Source organism: Triturus cristatus, chromosome 7 (genome assembly GCF_964204655.1).
Source record: "Triturus cristatus chromosome 7, aTriCri1.1, whole genome shotgun sequence".
NCBI classification, from domain to species: Eukaryota; Metazoa; Chordata; class Amphibia; order Caudata; family Salamandridae; genus Triturus; species Triturus cristatus.
In genome coordinates this window covers 1144336889-1144357530 of record NC_140590.1, presented here as the reverse complement: position 1 = coordinate 1144357530, position 20642 = coordinate 1144336889, and the positions used below count along the sequence as shown (strand labels likewise).

At 44.5% G+C, this 20642-nt stretch overlaps 1 protein-coding gene across 4 annotated transcripts in view; it reads right to left on the bottom strand.

Moving 5' to 3' along the window:
- Nucleotides 1–20642, bottom strand: part of DBN1 (drebrin 1) — a 206524-nt gene that overhangs the window by 81122 nt on the left and 104760 nt on the right. For all 4 annotated transcript variants that reach the window (XM_085618333.1, XM_085618334.1, XM_085618335.1 and 1 more), the window contains exons 2-4: nt 4886–4941; nt 4410–4522; nt 952–1026 (exon numbers count right to left, since the gene is read on the bottom strand). In XM_085618333.1, the coding sequence (XP_085474459.1) occupies nt 952–1026; nt 4410–4522; nt 4886–4941 (244 nt within the window). The remainder of the gene's footprint in view (nt 1–951; nt 1027–4409; nt 4523–4885; nt 4942–20642) is intronic.

Here is a 20642-nt window from a genome sequence, read left to right as displayed (position 1 = left end):
ATTGAGCCGCCATTTTCTATTATTCTTGATTGCACAACAAGTCCATCTTACATTGGCCTGGGGATTTGCTTCAAATGTACGCTGCTGGTGAGGTTTCATAGAAGTCAGTTGATCTCACTGGATTCTTTTTTAGCACAGAAGGTTGTTTATATCCTCTCTATAATATATCTCTCACTTGGCACGCCATACTGGGCATGTTCGTTTTTGGTTAACTATCTGGATCCACCAATTTATTTGTAAAGCCGATATGGTCAGGCCTTTCATTTGTAATATGGCGATTGCAGTATTTCAAGGCTGACTGTACTGTATTTATTTTCGTAAGTGGGTAATAACTATTTAGAAAAAAAAGACAACAAAATGTGGTTCTGAAATAGACAGTCCGGACATGTTTTTGTTGAAGAAGTTAATGAGGTCTCCAGTTAGGCAGAGCCTCGGGTGGATCCAGAGGGCACAGCAGCATGACGGAAGCGTCCTGGAATTTGCGCCAATGTTGGGAGGGCGAGACTCGTGATAAACTGCAGCTACGCCTGGCATGGGAGGAAGGCATGAAATGATGCCTAGCCTGGCACCAATGCCCTCTTACAAACACTGATGGGGTGCTAATGCTGTATCTTTCCTACTGGCGTGAGACTAGACTACTGTCCTTTGATTATCTGCGGTTTGACACGGTTTAGTGTCCTACACCACGCTGAGATCACTATAATGCACTCTACCTCTTGTGATACTAACATCCTAGAATTCTTGATGCACCACTAATGTCAGGTAACGCGTTATAATCTGGCACAAATGTCCTGTAACTCCTAGTGGCATTAAAGTTCTACAGCCATCCCTGGTATGACACTAATGTCCTGTAACACCTGGTGTGCAAGCAACGTAGTACTACTCCTCTTGTAGGGACACTAGTGTCACGTGACTCATGCTAACATGAGAAGAATGGAAGGTGGCACTTACCTGAAAGAACTCTGCAATCTTGGCGACGTGGCTGGCACATGCACATTTACGGGCATCTGGAACATCTTCACCAACCTGCAGTAGTACCCATAAAAAGAGGGACAGAGAGAGATAAAAACAGATGAATACAGGGATCACTACGGCCGGGACATGCAACATCAGGATAGTGAGCTGTGCAAACTGTAAGTCCTTCATCTACATGCCACACATGCCCAAGATTCGTCATCATCCCAGACAGTTCTTACCCTTCCATAAGTGCGCTTCTACTTTGGCCACACATCCAACATTTTCCAATTCTCTCTACTTTCCCAACCCAAGCAAGAGAAGGCATTGGAATCACAAAGCTAGGTGCAGTGCAATAAGGGAAGACAGACGGCTGTGGTGACTGACCCCTCAATGGACATCAACACCAATCGTTTATGCCCCTGACCCGAACATCACGATTTTCTGGATTCCAAAAAGCACACGGATATTGGTTGCATTTTCAGCTCAGCTACAAGCCAGACTTATTGGCTTTGCCTACAATAGTCACTGGCAGGATGAAGAAAAGGAGTCACCGGGTGCGCTGAGAGCTAGCCACACTGGGTGGCAAGGAGAAAAGGAACCCCTGTGTATGCTAAACGTCACCAGGGGCCTGAATGTGTGAGCAGCAGAAGCAGACGAGCTGCCAGGCAGTGCCGCCCGTTGCTAAGATAGCGCCCTGGGTGAAAAGAAATTTGGCGCCCTTGCAGATGGTAGTGAATTAAATGAGGCAACAAGGGCCCCTTTTGTGTTCACTGGTCAGTACCTGGATGAGCAGAATGCAAACATCCCTGGACCTCCCCCAGCTCACCCAAATCACTGATAGCTTAGCTGCATTAAGAAGATGATGGGCTTGTTGATGCGTGTCATCAGGGGTCAGAGAGTGAAGGGAAGGCAAGGAAGGGGGTTAAAGGGGTGTTAAAAAACGCCCGCCATATGATAATTAAGGACTAAAACCACTTTAAACTGGTAAATCAGACAGAAACGAACATGCAGGGACAAGGGCAAGGCTGGAGCACGATGAGAAAGGTGCTGCTGTTGGCATAACTTTAATGCACATAGCACCATGCGCCCCTCAGAATATTGGGCTGTGGGCCCAGCTCGCCCATGCTAAAGGCCGGCTCCGCCGCCAGGGGCGCATTACACCACAATGGTTAAGTAGCAATGACACAACAGCGATGAATGTTAAAAAAAATAAAAAAAGTGGCACATCAGATTGGCTTGATCTTAGGCAGCCAGCCTTAGTCTTGCAAGATCAGATGGCCATCTTGAAGTCAGGTTATCCCATCTGCAAAATGGAGAAGCTAACATGACGACCATCTTAAGGTCAGGCTTGCACTAGGGTCTGGACATAATTAAACAAAACAAGGCTGCTGAGGTAAAAAATAAAGCAAAAACAAGGGTCGGTACATGTTATGTTAAAAACGTGCCACAGCATTAAAGAGTCATCCAATCAATGATGTTGTAATCCAACATGCCATCATCTAAGAAAGCATTGTTCTAGAGTGTTTACTGTTCATAATGGTTAGAGATGCAGTAATGGGAAAGAAAACAGTTTTTCACTACACTGTAGGACCTCTTTATGAAACCGTGCATGCATTAGAAATCGATTTATAGATGCAGCATTATGGGGTCCTGAAAATTACAGGATTTGGTGCATAGTGCTTAATAAGCTCAGAGGAGCTTATGCTAAACTTTTGTTGTTCTAGTAAGGTATTTATGTATTAAAAAAGTATTATTTTTCAGAGAAACATGTTAGTTCTAGCTTAAAGTATACCTTAATTCTTTGCAAAATATAACATTGAGACGAACCACTAAAAATCTCCAAGGGTAAGCCTTGGCTGTTTCTCCAAAGCTATCATATAGGACTGGATGCTTTTTTGTTCACTCCTCTGCAAATTGAAGCAGTTCCTTAAAGGGCAGTTCCGATTGGCTACCAGCAGCCAATTAGAATGGAACTAACATATGGCCCTATTCTGATTGGTTTAAAGAGTGGCCAACCAAATTGCAGAAATTGCATCAATGCGCATTGACCTCCCTTTCAACTGTGCCAACTGGAAAAGGACTAAGGTTGATTTACAAATGCCTTTCCTCTACCTGAAGTGACATATTATGTGAACAATGATGAACTGGAATGTGGGCCCCTAGCAAGTGTCAGTTTGTGAGACTCTTACCAGGATTTCCACCCATCACCTTTGGGTTTTTCTTCATCTAATGCCATACGTCCAACAAGTAGGATCAGACATATGTCCCGTGCTCATTGTGCCAAGGTGTCACTCACTGTTGAGACCAAGATAGGAAGAAACCAGTCTGTGGTTGTTGTGTTCTCATTTAGAGGGCACCTGGCCAGGCAATTTGGATTGGACTGTTTCTATTGGAGCAGGACCAGGGCTGATTTTCATACGGCTGGTCTCTGTAGAAAGGGGCATAGTGGGTGAAAATTAATGACTTGTGGATCAGCCCAAGTGATTGAGACTTTTGCACACATGGCACACTTCACCTTTATGTATTCCTCATCGTTTGACTAATCAGAAATACATCCCTGTGCTGATTTTGAATGATGGCACCAATCAAATACTACGAGAAGCATTTTGCGGTGTAGTGCTCAGGCACAAAATCTGCCCTTCTCTTGAGTCTGCTCGTGGAGCAAATTTTGGTGTGCTTTTTTTTAAATAACCTGATAGGACAAATATAGGAATTTTGCTTGTTCTGCTTTTTGGCACCACTATAAACAGGAGTGACATAGAAACTAAGATCAGGAAGAAAGTAAGTCAGAAGGTTAGACCAGAAAAAACCCAGATATTTTGATGTATGTTGAGTGACGACCCTGTAGCAGACAGGCTGTCGATCAAAGATTTACACTGGAAAAGTCAGTGGAGGCTCGGCTGGCGGATACCTGTCACTTCGTCCATCTCTGAGTGGGCTGGCAAACCTCAGGTTTTGCGGATCTGGTATGTGCCACATATTGATGGATGCGCTGCGCCTCCCAAACTCTAAAAGAACCAGTAAGTCTAGGGGCGACTTTGGCAAACCTGTACACACAGAAGTGCCAGAGAGCTTAGACCTGAGGAGAAAAGACAGTGCTGTAACTGATACTGCCCAGGCATCTCCACTTGCCCCAGGACCAGGAGAACAAGCAGACACCTGAGGGGTCAGCGCTTTCCCATCTGTCTATCGGAGATGTACATTTTCTCAGCAGTTCAGGTCATGAGATCCGAGGTACAGTTTACTCCCGCTTTGAACCTGCAATTGAGGGAGTTTGTTTTTCGCAGCTCCACATAACTTGGCTCAGTTCCCAAAGCCTTGTGTTCACTTCCTGCTTTCCATCCACAGCACCTCTACCCTGCGATCCCTTGAATGCACTTAATTTTTGCCGTACAATCAAACTCCTTACCAGCCCTTAAGCACAACCTAGCAGCTTGCCTTGAAAGACTTACCCAGTTGACGAGGACATATCGTGGCAGGGTAGCCTGGGGGTCCTTCACGCTGCAAAATCCATACATCACCTTCTGATTCTCGAAATGACTGGAAAGGTCTGGAAGACCTCCTCCTGGGAAGATCAGAGGAAGAAAAAGAAAGCGAGATGGTCAGAGAGATAAAAAAGGAAATAGGGCGAGAATGGCATGAAGTTTGGGGGGGGCAGAGATGGAAGGAATTCAAGAAGAGACAATAAAAACATTGGGAAAGAGTACGAAATAGCCTCATTAGTGCTTCATTATGCTACTCACCTTTGCAGGCGTCTGGTTTATGGTAAGGTGGAGGGGGAGAGGAGAATGGATGAAATTAGGATGGGTGATACAGGAGTAGGTGAGTCGGGAGGGCAATGGGACAGAACCAAGAGGGAAGTGCCAACAGGGTGAACGGGGAAGGTAAGTGTCAGAGCATGTGGTAAGGGTGGCGTAGGATCTCTTACCTCCTGATGAAGATACGGTAAGGTCATCAGTGTCTCCATCGTAGGTGTAGAGAGCCCTGTAGAGAGAAACACATGCAAGATTAAGCAAAGGTTGGTCCTGACAGGGAAGACTGAAGCCAGTTAGTGACACTCTATACCACATCACTTGTCTATCTTCGTACATCCCCAGCCAGCGCATATCAATAATCCGACTCAAATGGCTATTTGCCCCCTTCTCGTGGCCCACAAGCTAGGGGGCTGCTCTCAGAGCTAAATGGGCTGTCACGACCCAAAAACGCCTTTATCAGCCCATCCTAGTTGCCGCCTCCTACAGTGTGGGGCTAGTTAGAACATTTTTGCAAGGGCTGTTTGCGATTTCCACTCCTGCCCCCATAATGCATTCCTCCAATGCAGACAAAGTAGCAATGACGGCTTTTGAACCGAAACATGGACTGCCTGGGCTGCAAGCGATTAAATATAAGGGAACGGAATCCTAACAGTGCCGCTTGTCTCATAGGCCTGTGCCTCAGCTTTGTTTATTCACACTGTGCTGTTCCGCGTATCGAAATCATGATCTTTTCAGAAGCCACTTCAAACATCCAAGCACATTTTTTCACTGTTTCATGGTATGCTTTGCCAAATTATACCCTAAATAATAAATTGCATCAAGGGAACTGGACTCTAACAAAGTGAAACAAGATTAAATTAATTAATGCACTTATTTAATGGTTTAAAAAGCAACATCTAAACCAAAAACGGTATTAAGAGTGTGGCACAAACAAAAATAACTAATGTAGAGAGTAACAGAGACAAAGGAAGGAGGGATAAAGACGGGATCTGTATACAGATCAGAACATGGTAGAAAATTGTACAATGAAGTGTTTCCAGCATTTCATCAATGGACTGAAAGCATTAGCTCAAGAGCCTATGAAACAATTGTGTTTTCGCGGCTCTTCTGAAGGATAGGAGAGATGGGGAAGTTGTCAGTACAGCAGGCAAGCAATAGACAAATAATTCCCTTTTTGTTCCACTATTGGGGATAACGTACGCATATTCAAATGTACAGGTCACACTAAGGGGTCTTCAGAAGGTGCGGCTCTCTCATCATTTATGTATTGAGCGTGGCCAACACTCTAGTCCTGGCCTCCGTTTAACAGCAAGAAGTCTGAGGGATCCACAGGAAGACGCTAAAATTGCCTCTCATGTCTTGCTTGCACTAGCAACCTGTGGACCCTAGTCAGGGAAATGGGATGGCCCAGAAAATCGCAGCCAACGAAAGTACAGCATCTTTGTACGTTAAAGGAAGACGAAAAGAGTTGTGGATTTCAAATGCTACTTAGGAGCAGCCCATGGATCACCAAGGAGCTAATGTCCTGCAAGGACAAGCTACCCTGGTGTCCCCACTGCCACACATCCAGGCTGGAACATGAGCCACCATCAAATAAAGGCTACTAGAAAATCATTAGTGACTGTGACTTGTGTTGTCACACTCTTTTTGGCTAGGTTGGCCTCCAGTTCCTATTTTCATCTTTCCGTCGCCCACAGATAAATGTATGCTATAAGAATAAAAATCAATTTAAATCTATTTTGTGTTTTGTTTCCTGATTGTTGCTAAATTTAAGGTAATTTAGCAACTTTGGGTACTAAGTCATCACTGCCATTCGCCCACGAGGGTAGGGACTCGCCCTCTGTGACCATCATTAAAGAGAGAAGTTCCCGACTGGAGTGTGAGATCAGGAGGAGAGACATTGGGAGTGAGTGTGGCGGGATCGATATAGATGGTGTGTGATTGTCAGCGGTTTAGACTGGAGAGCAGTATCAAGATACAGAGCTATCAAAACCAGAAAACGCAGGCCATCAGGGTACGATGCATGGACGGGGTTGAATCGTACCCTGCATCCCAAGCTTAGATACACATTTGGGACGTGGCGAGGGTCTCAAGTCTGGAAACAATTGTCTCGCAATAGGTGCTACTAACACTAGTCCAATCCTCGGTTATTTCCAGACTGACCTATGGGACTTCCATACAGACTGGATTAGCTCAAGAGCCTATGAAACAATTGTGTTTTCGCGGCTCTTCTGAAGGATAGGAGAGATGGGGAAGTTGTCAGTACAGCAGGCAAGCAATAGACAAATAATTCCCTTTTTGTTCCACTATTGGGGATAACGTACGCATATTCAAATGTACAGGTCACACTAAGGGGTCTTCAGAAGGTGCGGCTCTCTCATCATTTATGTATTGAGCGTGGCCAACACTCTAGTCCTGGCCTCCGTTTAACAGCAAAAAGTCTGAGGGATCCACAGGAAGACGCTAAAATTGCCTCTCATGTCTTGCTTGCACTAGCAACCTGTGGACCCTAGTCAGGGAAATGGGATGGCCCAGAAAATCGCAGCCAACGAAAGTACAGCATCTTTGTACGTTAAAGGAAGACGAAAAGAGTTGTGGATTTCAAATGCTACTTAGGAGCAGCCCATGGATCACCAAGGAGCTAATGTCCTGCAAGGACAAGCTACCCTGGTGTCCCCACTGCCACACATCCAGGCTGGAACATGAGCCACCATCAAATAAAGGCTACTAGAAAATCATTAGTGACTGTGACTTGTGTTGTCACACTCTTTTTGGCTAGGTTGGCCTCCAGTTCCTATTTTCATCTTTCCGTCGCCCACAGATAAATGTATGCTATAAGAATAAAAATCAATTTAAATCTATTTTGTGTTTTGTTTCCTGATTGTTGCTAAATTTAAGGTAATTTAGCAACTTTGGGTACTAAGTCATCACTGCCATTCGCCCACGAGGGTAGGGACTCGCCCTCTGTGACCATCATTAAAGAGAGAAGTTCCCGACTGGAGTGTGAGATCAGGAGGAGAGACATTGGGAGTGAGTGTGGCGGGATCGATATAGATGGTGTGTGATTGTCAGCGGTTTAGACTGGAGAGCAGTATCAAGATACAGAGCTATCAAAACCGGAAAACGCAGGCCATCAGGGTACGATGCATGGACGGGGTTGAATCGTACCCTGCATCCCAAGCTTAGATACACATTTGGGACGTGGCGAGGGTCTCAAGTCTGGAAACAATTGTCTCGCAATAGGTGCTACTAACACTAGTCCAATCCTCGGTTATTTCCAGACTGACCTATGGGACTTCCATACAGACTGGATGGGAGTCTGGCTAGATTTAGTATGCCAAACCATACTAAACTCAGCAGTGAGACTTATCACAGAGGACAGAACACATCTCACCAGGTCAAAGACATCTGAACAGCTGCTTTGTAGAGTGGCGCTGCATACTCATAACTGCATGCATTACCTACAAACCCATATATTGTATTTCCCATGCACACCCAAAACAGAAACTACACCTCCTGGGGAGGGACAGAAACTCCAGGAGCAGAGGGGATGTTGGAAATACTGACATTCAACAGGCATGAAACTCAATCTTTTTTCAGAGTAGCAGCCACAGTTTTGAATTGCATGTTTGCGAGAATTGGGAGCATCCCTCATACACTGTGACCTACTCACAATGGTAAATTTGGTTGCAAACATACTTTTACGACCATATGGACCTATATTTTAGATCTGCCAGGATTCTTAACAGGTGTGAACCCACTTACGGGTGTGGATTATCACCTTCACAAGTGTGGAGGTCTATGCAACTGTAAATTCCACTTTTGGGTAGCGAATGCAGTTCCAAGCAGTAGACTGCCAAGGAATTCTGAGAATGGAGACGAATTTGAACATTTGTGGACATTTCAAAACTCAAATTCATCCCATTCCCAACCTTGAAAGCATGTAAGACTTACTCCAACACAGAGCCTGCGTATATCACTTTGCAGGATGGGAAGAGGAATGGATCACAACAGATTTATTTGCTAGAGGGTTAGAGAAAAAGGTTTCCCCATGGGACAAATATTTTGCCGGTGGAGAAAATATCTTTTTTTTAAAAAAGTGCATTTGCATAGATGATCTTATTCCACCTCAGTGGACTTCTCTGCTATGGAGAACTTCATAAAGTAGGAATAGGACCCTGACTAGAAAAATAGCCTGGACTTCCTAAGGATACGCCTTCAGACTAGCAATGGGCTCCGCTTTCCAGACATATGCATGGGAATTTTTGTAAATTCCAAAAAGCAGGAAAGGTACGTTCAGGCGCATATCTCCACAAATACTTTTCATACTTTTTTGTGATTCTAGCCCATTGTTTTTAAATTAAGTGTGAAAGGTTTCCTTTCTAACTGCTACCATGTCCTCTTAAACAGGCTCAGCAAACAAATAATTTAACTATCTCAACACGAAAATATACTTTTGGTTTGAACTATATCCCCGTAAGCGTTCTCTGCATTCTTAAATATGCAAATATATCATTCATGCGTGTAAGTGTACCTCTGTAAATATGTATGTGACTATGTATACAAAGTTTCACTCACTATGTCAAACTGTAAAGTGCGCTGACACCCCTTTAATATGGTCCGCGCTATCGAAATCCCCAAATGCATAAATCAATAGGGTGCCAGAGACCCGATAGGTTAGGGGGTTAGCGGGATAGGGGGTGGGCAAGGAACGGTTTCAAGCAGGTGTGATAACGTCGGCTGCGACACAAAGGGGCGCGAGGGAGTCTCTATGATATTAGGCAGTGTGTCTTCCAGCTAATGGGGGAAATAAGTATAAGTGAAATCGGCGTAGGAGGGAAGGGTGGGTAGAGAATCGGTGCGGAGGGTGGACTGCGGATGGAGGAAGAGTCGGAGGGAGGGAAGGCTAGAAATGCGGAGAGGGCAGCAGGGCAGTAGGTAGAAGCAGGGTCAACGGCGGGCAAGAAAGTGATGGGAGGTGAGAAGTCGAGAAATGACAGAACAGTGTCCGGAAACTAGGTTGGTGATGAGTTGGGGAAGACAGAGGAGGGGTGATTCAGAAAACAACGAGAGATGAGAAAAAGACCGCTTAAAAGCTGCTCTCCCGTTGCATCAGGTGCACTTCCGTAATTGGGGGTCAGTGGCGGATCAGATGGTAACTGTAAACATGAAGCTCGCGCGCTGACAGACGGGGAGGAGTCTGGTGAAATGTAACGGACAGCGGCGCCTCTGCTGCAGTGCGGTCACCACCGGGCTGCAGGCTCGACCCGTGGCGCGTGCAGGCGCGAGCGGGCCATTGCAAGCCACGGTGTGCAGCCTCCTCTGGGGCAGTGGTCGAAGTGGGAGGGATCGGCAGGGCACGGCGTGCCCCTACTTCTTAAATTCCAAAGATTCCGTTCCCCTACTTATTTATTTTGAAAATGCGTCCCAGGACTCAAGAAATCGCCATCGCCTATACATAAAGCTTGGCGTTCCTGGCGTTTGTGAGGGGCGGGGCGGCAGAGAAGTAACAGGACTCTGTCTTTTCCTTCTTGCCCAGAGAAGACAAAGACCATGTCCGCTTCTGCTCTGCCGCTTCAGCTGCCCCCTCACTCTTTCCCTCTTCCCTTCTTCCTTCTCTTTCTGTCTAGCAGTTCCTCTCTTACTGAAAACCGTGACTTCAAGAAGGGGCTCTCGCTCTTTCCTCTCCTTTCTTTTATTTGCTCCCCTGTGAAATGAATCAAAAAACAAACAAAACACTTTTGCTGGAAGTGTTGTATTCTTTTGACATTTTAATTCCAAAGTAAGCATCTGGAATAAAAGGTTAAAACTATGAAAAATAAAGTAAGAGAGTGGTAGCAAACTGGCCAGATTGATTTTATTCAGACCCAAACACATTAGCGCCACTTTTACAGAGTTTGCTAGTGAAGTGCTATTTTTGTTTACTTGTTTTTGTTTTCCCCGGGCTTGGAACTAGTGCACCAATCCTGGAGGTACTGCAATGCATGGATTGGAAAACAAAATGTGTACTGAGGCTCTGCGTTCAGGGATGTGGGGGCATATTATCAAAAAACGGCGTTAAAATTGTCGCCGCTTTAGCGGCGGAAAACTGCCTCTAAAGCAGCGATAACGGGCTTGATAATATGCCCTTGTGAATTCCAATAGAAGCCTATGTTCTGGTGTCAGCATGGGCTTCTATTGGAATTCTCAAGGGCATATTATCAAGGCCATTATCGCCTCTTTAGCGGCAGTTTACATTTTGTTAGGATATAAGCAATGGAAGGGCCCTGTAGTCATGTACTTAACTTTTCAGGCAAAAGCGCTCACTGATGTCTGAATAGCGAGTGTAAAAGGTAACCATGTTGTTCCTGCTTACATTTCACATGGTTTGCTAAATTTTGCATTCCCTGTGAGTGTTTGCTTTTGCCAAGATGATGTTACATTTTTTCTGTAGGACGCATATTGCTCTTGTCTAGTGCCTAATTTAAATTGAGCTGCATCCAGGTGTTTATAGCCGGCAACAATTGGGTTGTAGTTGAAGGCAGTGTGAGTTTTTCTCAGTGGGGCAGTTTGGTGTTCAGTGGGGGAGAGGATGTGGCACTATGGCTAAAGCTGCTGAATTTGGAACTGGTGAACCAGGTTCAGCCTTAATAACCAATCCACCAGACAACTCTCCTGAGAGAGCACAATCCCATGCTAGACCTTAGAAGGTTTCGCAAGACCTTAGAAGCCCTGGTGTCTTAGCACCAGCAGGTGGACCCTAGCAGTGGCAAGTTTAAGTTAACCTTCAAGGCTTGTCCACCACAATACATACTGAAGTTCACCTCCAGTCTTGCAGGCAGGCCTACGAAGCAGCACACCCTAGAGCAACAGTGACTCTGTCACTGAGATCACAGGACCCTTGAGAAGGGCCAGCTCTAGGGCGGCGCAACCGGTGTGAATGCACCGGGTGTTGACTTTGGGTGGAGGCATCATTTCTGCAAGTATATTATGGTTTTAAAAACACTTGCTGCCTCCTTCTTGGCTTCCAGCAATTCTCGGCAACAATACAAATGTCATGATGACTCTGGTGATTAATGTTCTTCCTAGAAAGAGATCTGAGTTTTGTCTAGTGGAAGTTTTGACTCATGGAAAGGTAGATCATAGGATTAAAGGGCCTGCTGCACAGAACAATTACCATGCAGATCACAAAGTGCACATAATATAAATAGGTCAGTGGGCTACTGCTTTTGTCAGAGAGATCCTTTTGTTACTTGCAGTTTAGAAGTTAAAATCCTAACATAGAACAGTGAGCTATTAACTGTCATCTAAGAGCTGCATGCAAACTGCAAGGTATAAATTAGAGTGTTATGTTTTTTTCCCAAGTCTTTGATTATCCTAATGTTGCAAAGAGTGTTCTTTTGGATAGAAATCAATTCTGATTATTAAAGAGAACCCCAATCATGGTATTACGTTTTAGATTATGAGTTTGTGTTTCTCCAGACCAATCACTATTAAACTATACTCCTACATCTTGTAGTCCTTAGTCTTATGTAACATTTTCTATACTGGAGAGGCAGTGTTAAAGGGTGGTAGTGAGAGAATCCGTGGCGGAGGTGGTCATTGGGGGGCACCAACAAACATTAATGCACAGGGTGCCACCGGTGCGAACGCCGGTCCTGCCCTTGAGGCTAGTCTGCCTCACCCATGGGTAACTCCATTGGCCTTGTTTCAGCAGTAGTAGCTGCAACTCACCAGGGATTGGCAATGCAGGATTTGCACTCACACTGAACTAAGTTTGCAAACTTTACAATCCCTCTGCTTCATTCACAAGCACATTTAACATGTGCTGCCTGCTGTGGGGCCACTGGAATTAATTATGCAGCAAAGGAGGACAAAGTTATGCCGCAGTCTTGACTAAATTAGGTTTTAAAAAAAGGCTGAAGTATAATGCAGTATATTTTCTGATATTTTATTATTTTGACATGTATACCCACGCTAACCGTCTCTGGAAAGATTTTGCCTTATTAGTACCAATGTAACATACAAATGTAGCAGTGAGAAAGGTGATCAGTCAACTTTTGCAATAGGCCATCCACTCCGCAGCAACGCAAGTCACATTTTTTATTAACTTTTGATATGTTTGAGCTACAAACAATTTATTAGTTTAAATGGTCAGATCATGCAGCAGATCTTGCATTATGAGGCAAATGATGCAGAGCCATAATTCTATAGAAAACATTTGCAAATTAGGATATTTTGCCATTCATGTTTGAACTGCTGTTGTGGAAAAAGGGAGAAGTGCTGATAACAGAAACTCCATGTCTCGGAGACAAATCGCTTATGCTTCCACATTTTGTCGTATTTAGGACATTCTGTGATTAGAAGCATATCCCACTTTCTGAATGTAATTAACTCATTATAACCTTAAATAATCATGTGTATCCATTGGTTGCTTAAACTGGGCGGTGAAATGGCAAACAAACACTAAAAATTGGGATGGTTGCCCATTCTGGCCACACCTCCAGCTCCGCCCACCGATCCAATCCTTGGGTTATTCCCGCCCTCTGATTCTCTGCCCACAGTTCCCCTACTTTTTCCCCCCCACTTCGACCACTGCTCTGGGGTGTACATTAACCCTTAGTAGCGTGCGCCCCACTGCTGCGGTCCAAGGAGATGGGCAGTTGTTTTTCAAAACACTTAATTGTTATTAAGGATACAGAGAAACAAAATATAACTAATGAGGAAAACTCAAAATATACAAATGATTACCAACTATGAGAGAAGTGGTTTGCCCCCAACTCTCTAAAACAAAATACAATGAACAAGAATGAAAAACAAGCATAATCCCCGTTGATTCAGTATAGGATAAGGTTACATAACTCACAAAAGGGGGAATAGCGCTACAATGCATAACTGGGTAAAACGATTACAAATTGACCGCTTTGAGCATCGATAACGAGGGTGAAAATAGTGTGAGGGCTGAGCCGAGGAGAAAAAAAGAAAAAGCATTTAGAGAATATCGTTCAGATTGAGCAGAGATGCAGCAGAGGTTGGCGTTGTTGGCAATCTTTCCAGCTCAGGGGAGAGTATGACAGAAAAAGAGCAAAACAATCCTTATATTTCTTTGTCGGAGTTCGGGAGTAGTGTTTGAGTCCTTTATTCTAAGGAAGAGTGATTTTCTGGACGTGTTTGTTCAGTGAGTCCCACATATGAACTGAGAGGGAGGAACAGCCTTTAGAGGAGTATAACAGGCATTGGACACATCTTAGATAAATAAAGACAGGGGCAGTTGTATTCTATTGCAACATTTATATAGCGCTTACTATCCCTATGGAGGGTTCAGAAGTACTTGCCTGCATGGGTAACAGCACGCTATCCCGTGCAGATTGCTTGGTTGGAGGGGAGTTGTTTTTATGTTGATCCTGTGTGGAAAGAGTTTCTGTGTCAAATGTGATGGTCACCGAGGCACAGTTATCGTGTTATGGGATGCTCAGCAGTGTGATGGATGAAGAAGTGTGAGCGATAGGCAGGCAGTTTATGATTTTTGGTAAGCAGGCAGCTTTGAGCAACTCTACAGGTCCCTTTTTAGGTCTCGCTGAGTCAGCACGCATGCGCTGCTCGGAGAGACATTTAGTAGATGAGTTTTCAAAGTGCTGGTGGCTAGCCTAGTGCTTGCGTTCATGCGAGCGTGCACGCATGCAGCCGGCCGCCATTAGTCTTTCACGGGTCATTAGCACCGTGATGACTTTCACTTTCGCTAAAGTAAAGAAATAGAAAAAAACATCTATTTCTTTACTTTTACTATAATCGCAGCACCCCCGCTTTACTTTTAATGTTAAAAGTAAAGCGCCGGTGCCGCGATGCTTGTTCTCTTGAAGTCATATGCTTTCATGCCAGTGATTACCTGTCTCTTGTTCATTGCATAAACTCTCATAGGCCTACTTCTGCCTGTCGCTGTCAACTCCTGCAGCCTCCCCTGCCTCTTCCAACTCTGTGTCCTCATCGCTCTCTCCCTCCTACCCTCTCCATTTCAACATTGCGGAGACCATTGCTGATGCTATTACCCTATCGCATTTGTCCGATTGGCTCCTCAGCGAGCTCACTTTTATTTTGTGTTACCTGCCCCACTCCTGCACCTTCGTCCTACTATCCTCCGATGACACACATGCAGGGGGCGGGGGAATACTAACATCTCAGTGTGCCTCCCGGACTCCAAATGCCGCAACCACTGTCCGTCCAACGGCTGCTAAATCTCTCCTGAGCCTACCCCTCCCTTGCGGCCGTCCTCCTGTTTTCAGATGAACGGGTAAAGCAGCCATAACAGTTCAGTCTGCATTGCTTCCCACCCAGCGTGCTTTTTGTAAGCCGCCTGCCCCTTTGCATTGAGTCTCCCACTCCCCAACCTCTTCTTGCCTTCCACTGGATCTACTGATGCGGTGGCGAGCAGGCAAGTAGGGTCACCTCCACACCTTCTGCTGAGCGCCTTGTTGGACGGGCCCGCATGCTACTCCTAGGACCTCTAAAGCACATGGGCCCAGCAAATCTTCTCTGCCTGTCTTGCAGAGAACCCTGCGGTGCCTCCTCAATGCACATCCCACGTGCAATTATTACTGCTGCACCACCCAAATCAAACTGCCCTGCCTAGCCTAACCAATTGCTACCCTTTTCTCTATTGCCGTACACTCCCTTGTACTACTCCCAAACCTCGAGGTGCATCAAATGCCAACCCCCGCATGTCCAAACTAATTAAAGAAAATGTGCATATACGCCACCGCTCTGTCGCTGTTCCATCTAAAATGGCTCCTACCCTTGTGTGGCTCACAAACCAAACCCCCCTTTTAGCCCCTACCCATCTGGGTTCTGACCCAATCAGTTCTTGCAGTCCCTGGACTGCACAACTACACCCAAATAGCTGGGTGGCGGGGAGAGGGAGGCCTTCAGTCAACTACCCTATAAGCTCCCATTTTAGTAGTAAGCAGTATGGTAAACTCACTGCTCACAATCAAGATCAGTCGAACTCTACAGTTGTGGAGTGTAATCGAGCAATGTCCCCAAAGATCCCATCACCAGCAGCAACAACACCACCATTAGAGGGTTGTTTATTCTGCACATTTGTTATCTAATGAAATGTTACGTTAAAAACAAACATATGACTTGCTATGTTGGCGGTGAGATTTAATGAGCCCCCATGCATCCTGTCTGCATCTGTGGGCAAATTCTTTAGCTGAAGCCAGGTTGCATGGAACAGTGGTAGACACTTGTTTCCACCTCCCTCATGCTGCAATGTGAGTGTAGCTACCAGTAACTTAAAACAGGCTCGGCATGCAGGCATCCCTCTTTACTGCCATTAATATGCGCTCTAAGAGTTCCTCACTTTCAACTTAAAACGAGGGGCCTCATGCAAGCGTTTCCACCCCAAGCATCTTATTTCAAGAGACATTATGAATCATAACTTTTGAATTTCCTTGTAAAGACGAATTCGCTGAAGACCGCTTTTGAATAAAGGTCACTTTAAGTTAATAAACATAATTTCATTTTGGCTGGCTTTGAACAAGCAACATATTATCGCACACACTCTAAACACATTTGTGTTTTTGTTAGGCACGGGAGATTAAGGGATTTGCCCAGAATCACAGGATGTTGAGCGTCATTGCCCAGACTCAAACAAGCATTGGCATAGCCAATAGGTCTTGCCTTTGGGACCTTATAAGTGTTTAGCCATGCAGCAGTTGGATGTTGTTGCACCAAGGATATTGTGCTGCATAACTAAATACTTATAAGGTCCCAAAAGCGAGACCTATTGGCTATGCCAACTGTTGTTGGTGTTTATGCTCATAGTGCACTTAGCTGGTTACTGAACTGGGTTGTCCATTCTGGGATAGTTTGTTTAAAGCTTATGGTCCTGAGCAGGAATAGGTTAAAGCAGACTTGCCAACTCACATGGTGCCACCATGTGTCACATGATTTCGTCTCCCTTCACACGCTCACATGGTGAGGCGCCGAAATCACACGGTGGTAGAGAAAACAAGCTGGAAATCACTGCACAAAGTGGCATTCCAGATAGTCTTTGGAAGCTCTGAGCAGTCCATTTCTAATAAGGGGTGTGAATACACCCTAGGACATTGGCTACAGCCTCAGCAAACCTTTTGTTTTAGTTCTTTGGGGAAGGGGGGGGGGGGGGGAGGGGGGAAGATGGTGAGTGCCTCTTAGGTAGCTCTCGGTTTGAGGCCACCATCCTTCCGAGGCCCCGCTCCCTTATCATACAGCGAAATAAGTTTATAGTTTGGCAGGTCTGGTTAAAGAGAGAAGTGGTGGAGAAATCTGCTGGGATGGAATGTATTAATTCATCTCGAATCTGACTCTCATAGTAAAATGCCAAGAGGTGGCCATATGGGACAAGGAGCAAGGTGGGTTATGATCTGACAATTCCCAAAGCCATGCATGAGTAGGTTACCTCGCGTGTTTTTTTTTTTTACTTTACTTGCTGGGCTTTTCAGTCCCTTTCATCCCATTGTTAAACAAGCATTGGACAGACACCCTAGGATTTTGTGGCTTGGGTTGACACATTTTGCACACAAAAAAAACCCCAATAAATAAATAGCTACATTTGGGTTCCAAAGCCCCATAATTTGCTGTATTTTTACAGCAGGCTTAATACGTGCCCGTCATAAAAATGCAGCCCTAAACCACCTGACAGTAAACTGCAATTGTGACCGAGACAATTCCAAATAGTAGTTTGTTGTAGTGGCATACTTTTCCCCTACCAGTAGCTCTGCTGTTTGCAAGAGTTTCCGGCGATGGATGGAACTAGGGAACCAGTACGAGTCTCCACGTCGCCTCAACATCCTGTGATTCTAGTCAAATCACTTAAACACTCTGTCCCTGAAAAAAACTCATATGAATCTGACCTTGTGTAATGTAACTGGTGCTCATGTAAAGGGCTCCAATGCCCTTAGGCCATATCAGCACTATATATAGCTGCAAAACACAAAATTGTTCATCCAATTGACTTCGTGATGCACCAGAATCCTGTATAAAGATAATAAGACCTGTCTGGACAGCAATATGCTTTTTAGACCTACCCACCGTAAGGGTAAACTTGTGGCTTTCAGCAACACTGCTTGAGGGAGATAAAGGGCAGTGGAGAGGGAGGGGCCTAGAGAGGTATATACGGGAGCCAAGTAGGTGACAGAGGAATTTAACAGCTCTGCCGCTAGCTGTCATATTACCCATCTTCCTTTCATTGGCTTTGTGACAGCGCAGAGCCAATAAAAGGAGGAGAAGCCTTATTTTCATTATTTTTTGCAGGCACTTTTGTAAAAATCGCGGGACTTTTACAAAATTGCCTATTTTGCAATGTTTTTGCATATCACAACATTGGGGGGGGGGGGGGGAGGGTTCGATTGTAAAAGCCAAGAGGTCCATTTTTTTTCCCTTTTTCTTCTGGCTATGCCAGTGCTTTTGCTGAAGTTGTCCAACATCTAAATTGCTTTTTGCCAATGTTGTGAAGCATCAGCAAAAAAACAAAAAAAACATAGAAAGATAACCACAATTATGCGTTCACAACTCACCTACATGAGTGCCCCTACAGAATGACATACGCAGGTTCTTTTTTTATTTACTGACCCAAGGTGACAGACACTATTTGGATCAATAAATTTCAAAAATGTTAAAAAAAATACTTTCTCGTAAGCACTTTTTAGAATGAGGAGTAGCCCAGCAGCAAATAGCAACAGTCGGGCCCCTGAAAAAGATGATGATATTTAATGTCAAGGATTGCGTTGGATGGCGAAGCAACAGAGGCGCAGGTGGAAGAGCAGGTGTGAAAGAAGGAACTGGCAGTTGGAGGGAGAATTAATAAAAAATATTTAAAAGTATCATTATGTCCCGGGGTGGTAGAGGAAGGGACAACACAAACCTCGGAAGGAGGGAGGGTAGCCATTGCAGGAGAAGAAGCACAGTACTGAGAGAGTACAACATCGTGAAATACTTTATTTGATTAAAAAATATAATCGTAAAAGCAGAACATACACACCACACATATACAAAAAAGATAGTTAAAATGGCCAAGAATTATATAAAAGTTCAAATTTTAAAAATATGTAGCGGCAGAATGTTAATGATGTGGCAAAGAAATGAATGTTACTGTCAGAGTCTAAGATGGGGGCCCAGAATTATAAGGAAACCCAGAGAATGTAAACATTTCATTAAAACAGGCGTCAAATAGCAATGTCAATAAAAATCATCGGAATCACATGCCCTGATATTGCAGGCATTGAGAGCACAGGAGAGACAAGAATGAAGTCTTATAGGTCTACAGTTTTGTTTTAGACACCTGTGACTCTTTAGAATTGTTAACGGGCCTGCAATTTGCTGGTTAAATTTACAATATACATGATAAATAAAAATAGTAAAACTTATGTTTAAAACTGTATTCTCTGGGTTCAAGGCCGCAATAATTGCCTGCCTGCAGGTCCGAGCTCCCAGTCTGTTCCATTCTGGCCTCAATTTTAGTCTATGCTGAGTCAGGAGAGCGGGACAGTGGCATGCAACATGCTCCATAGATTCCACCGGGGCCCCCCCAAAACCCCTACACTGTGATTATTTGACGAGCAACGCCAGATAGGTAAGTGTTTCAGCAGGTGCCATTCCCCCAGCCTAAGTGCCATAAATCGCAATTTTAAATACAAAGAATATGTGCAGGGCAGATATGATGACGGTGATGCCAACTGATAAGAGTTAATGACTGGCCATGCATGCTTGCGTTTGGCAAAAGAAGCTTTGTCGATGGTGTGGGACAGAATGTGAGTACGCTTCTTAATGCTGGTTTTAAAAGCTGTTTGACTGGGGTTTAGGTTCCAAAGGTCACCTGCTGAAAATTGCTGAAGACATTCATTAAAAAATTTACTATAGGACCCACTTGGATTATTAGTGCCAATATCAGACCACAGCAAAGACTCAAGGGAACCGGCTTCAGCCCGCCTTAGCTTATGACACAGATTTAAGTAGGCACCTGCGCTGAAATTTTCATAATTTAGGAGGCTCAGTTCTAGTCTAATCTGTGCAGCAGAGGCAGATTTCGGCATGTGAAAAACCCTTTTATAGTTCTTAGTCACGTGTTGATTTAATGTTGTGCTGATTTTACCCTTGAAGATTTCAAAACCATATGACAACGTGGGGCCGACTAGCTTTCATAACTTCCATCATTGGGGCCAAACTCGGACCCATCAGTTTTTTTGAGAGTTTCGAGAAGTTCAATCGGAGAGCTGTGGCTTTCATTGAAATGTCACTACGATGCTTAATGAAGGTGCCCCTAGAGTCAAAGTTAACCCCAAAGTATTTATAGGATTTTCCTACGACAAGACTGGAATTGTTGTATGACCAGCCACCACCTCCATAACGTTTTCTGCCGAATATAACCACTTGGGTTTTCTTTAAATTAACCTCTAGGTTATTCTTAACGGTATAACTATGTAGTTTGTTTAACAATCGTTGCAGCCCTACTCGGGTAAGGCTAAAGAGAACAAGATCATCAGCATACAGAAGGTTACTTAACTGCACCCCACCGATCTTGGGGGAATGGCTATTTTTCTCATCCAGATCGGCAATAAACAGGTTGAAAAGCAATGGGGCTAGCACACACCCCTGTTTCACTCCTCGTGTTGTTAAAATTTTTCGAGACAGATGTGTGCCAGTGCCAAGCTTGACTTGAATCCAGGTGCTGGAATATAGTTGGACAATGGCCTCCAGTAGTTTGACCGGGATTCCCCATTTCATTAACTTTGCCCAAAGTGCAACAGAAGACCAGCTTTGATGGAATAAGCGATTTGTCAATAAGTACTGATAATGCCAATAAATTAAACGAAATACCTGAATTTACAGTAAAGCCCGTTTGGTTTTTTGGAATCAAGCCTTTTTGGTCCGCCCAGGCACTCAATTCTTCAAGTAAAATGCTCGCAAAGTACTTTA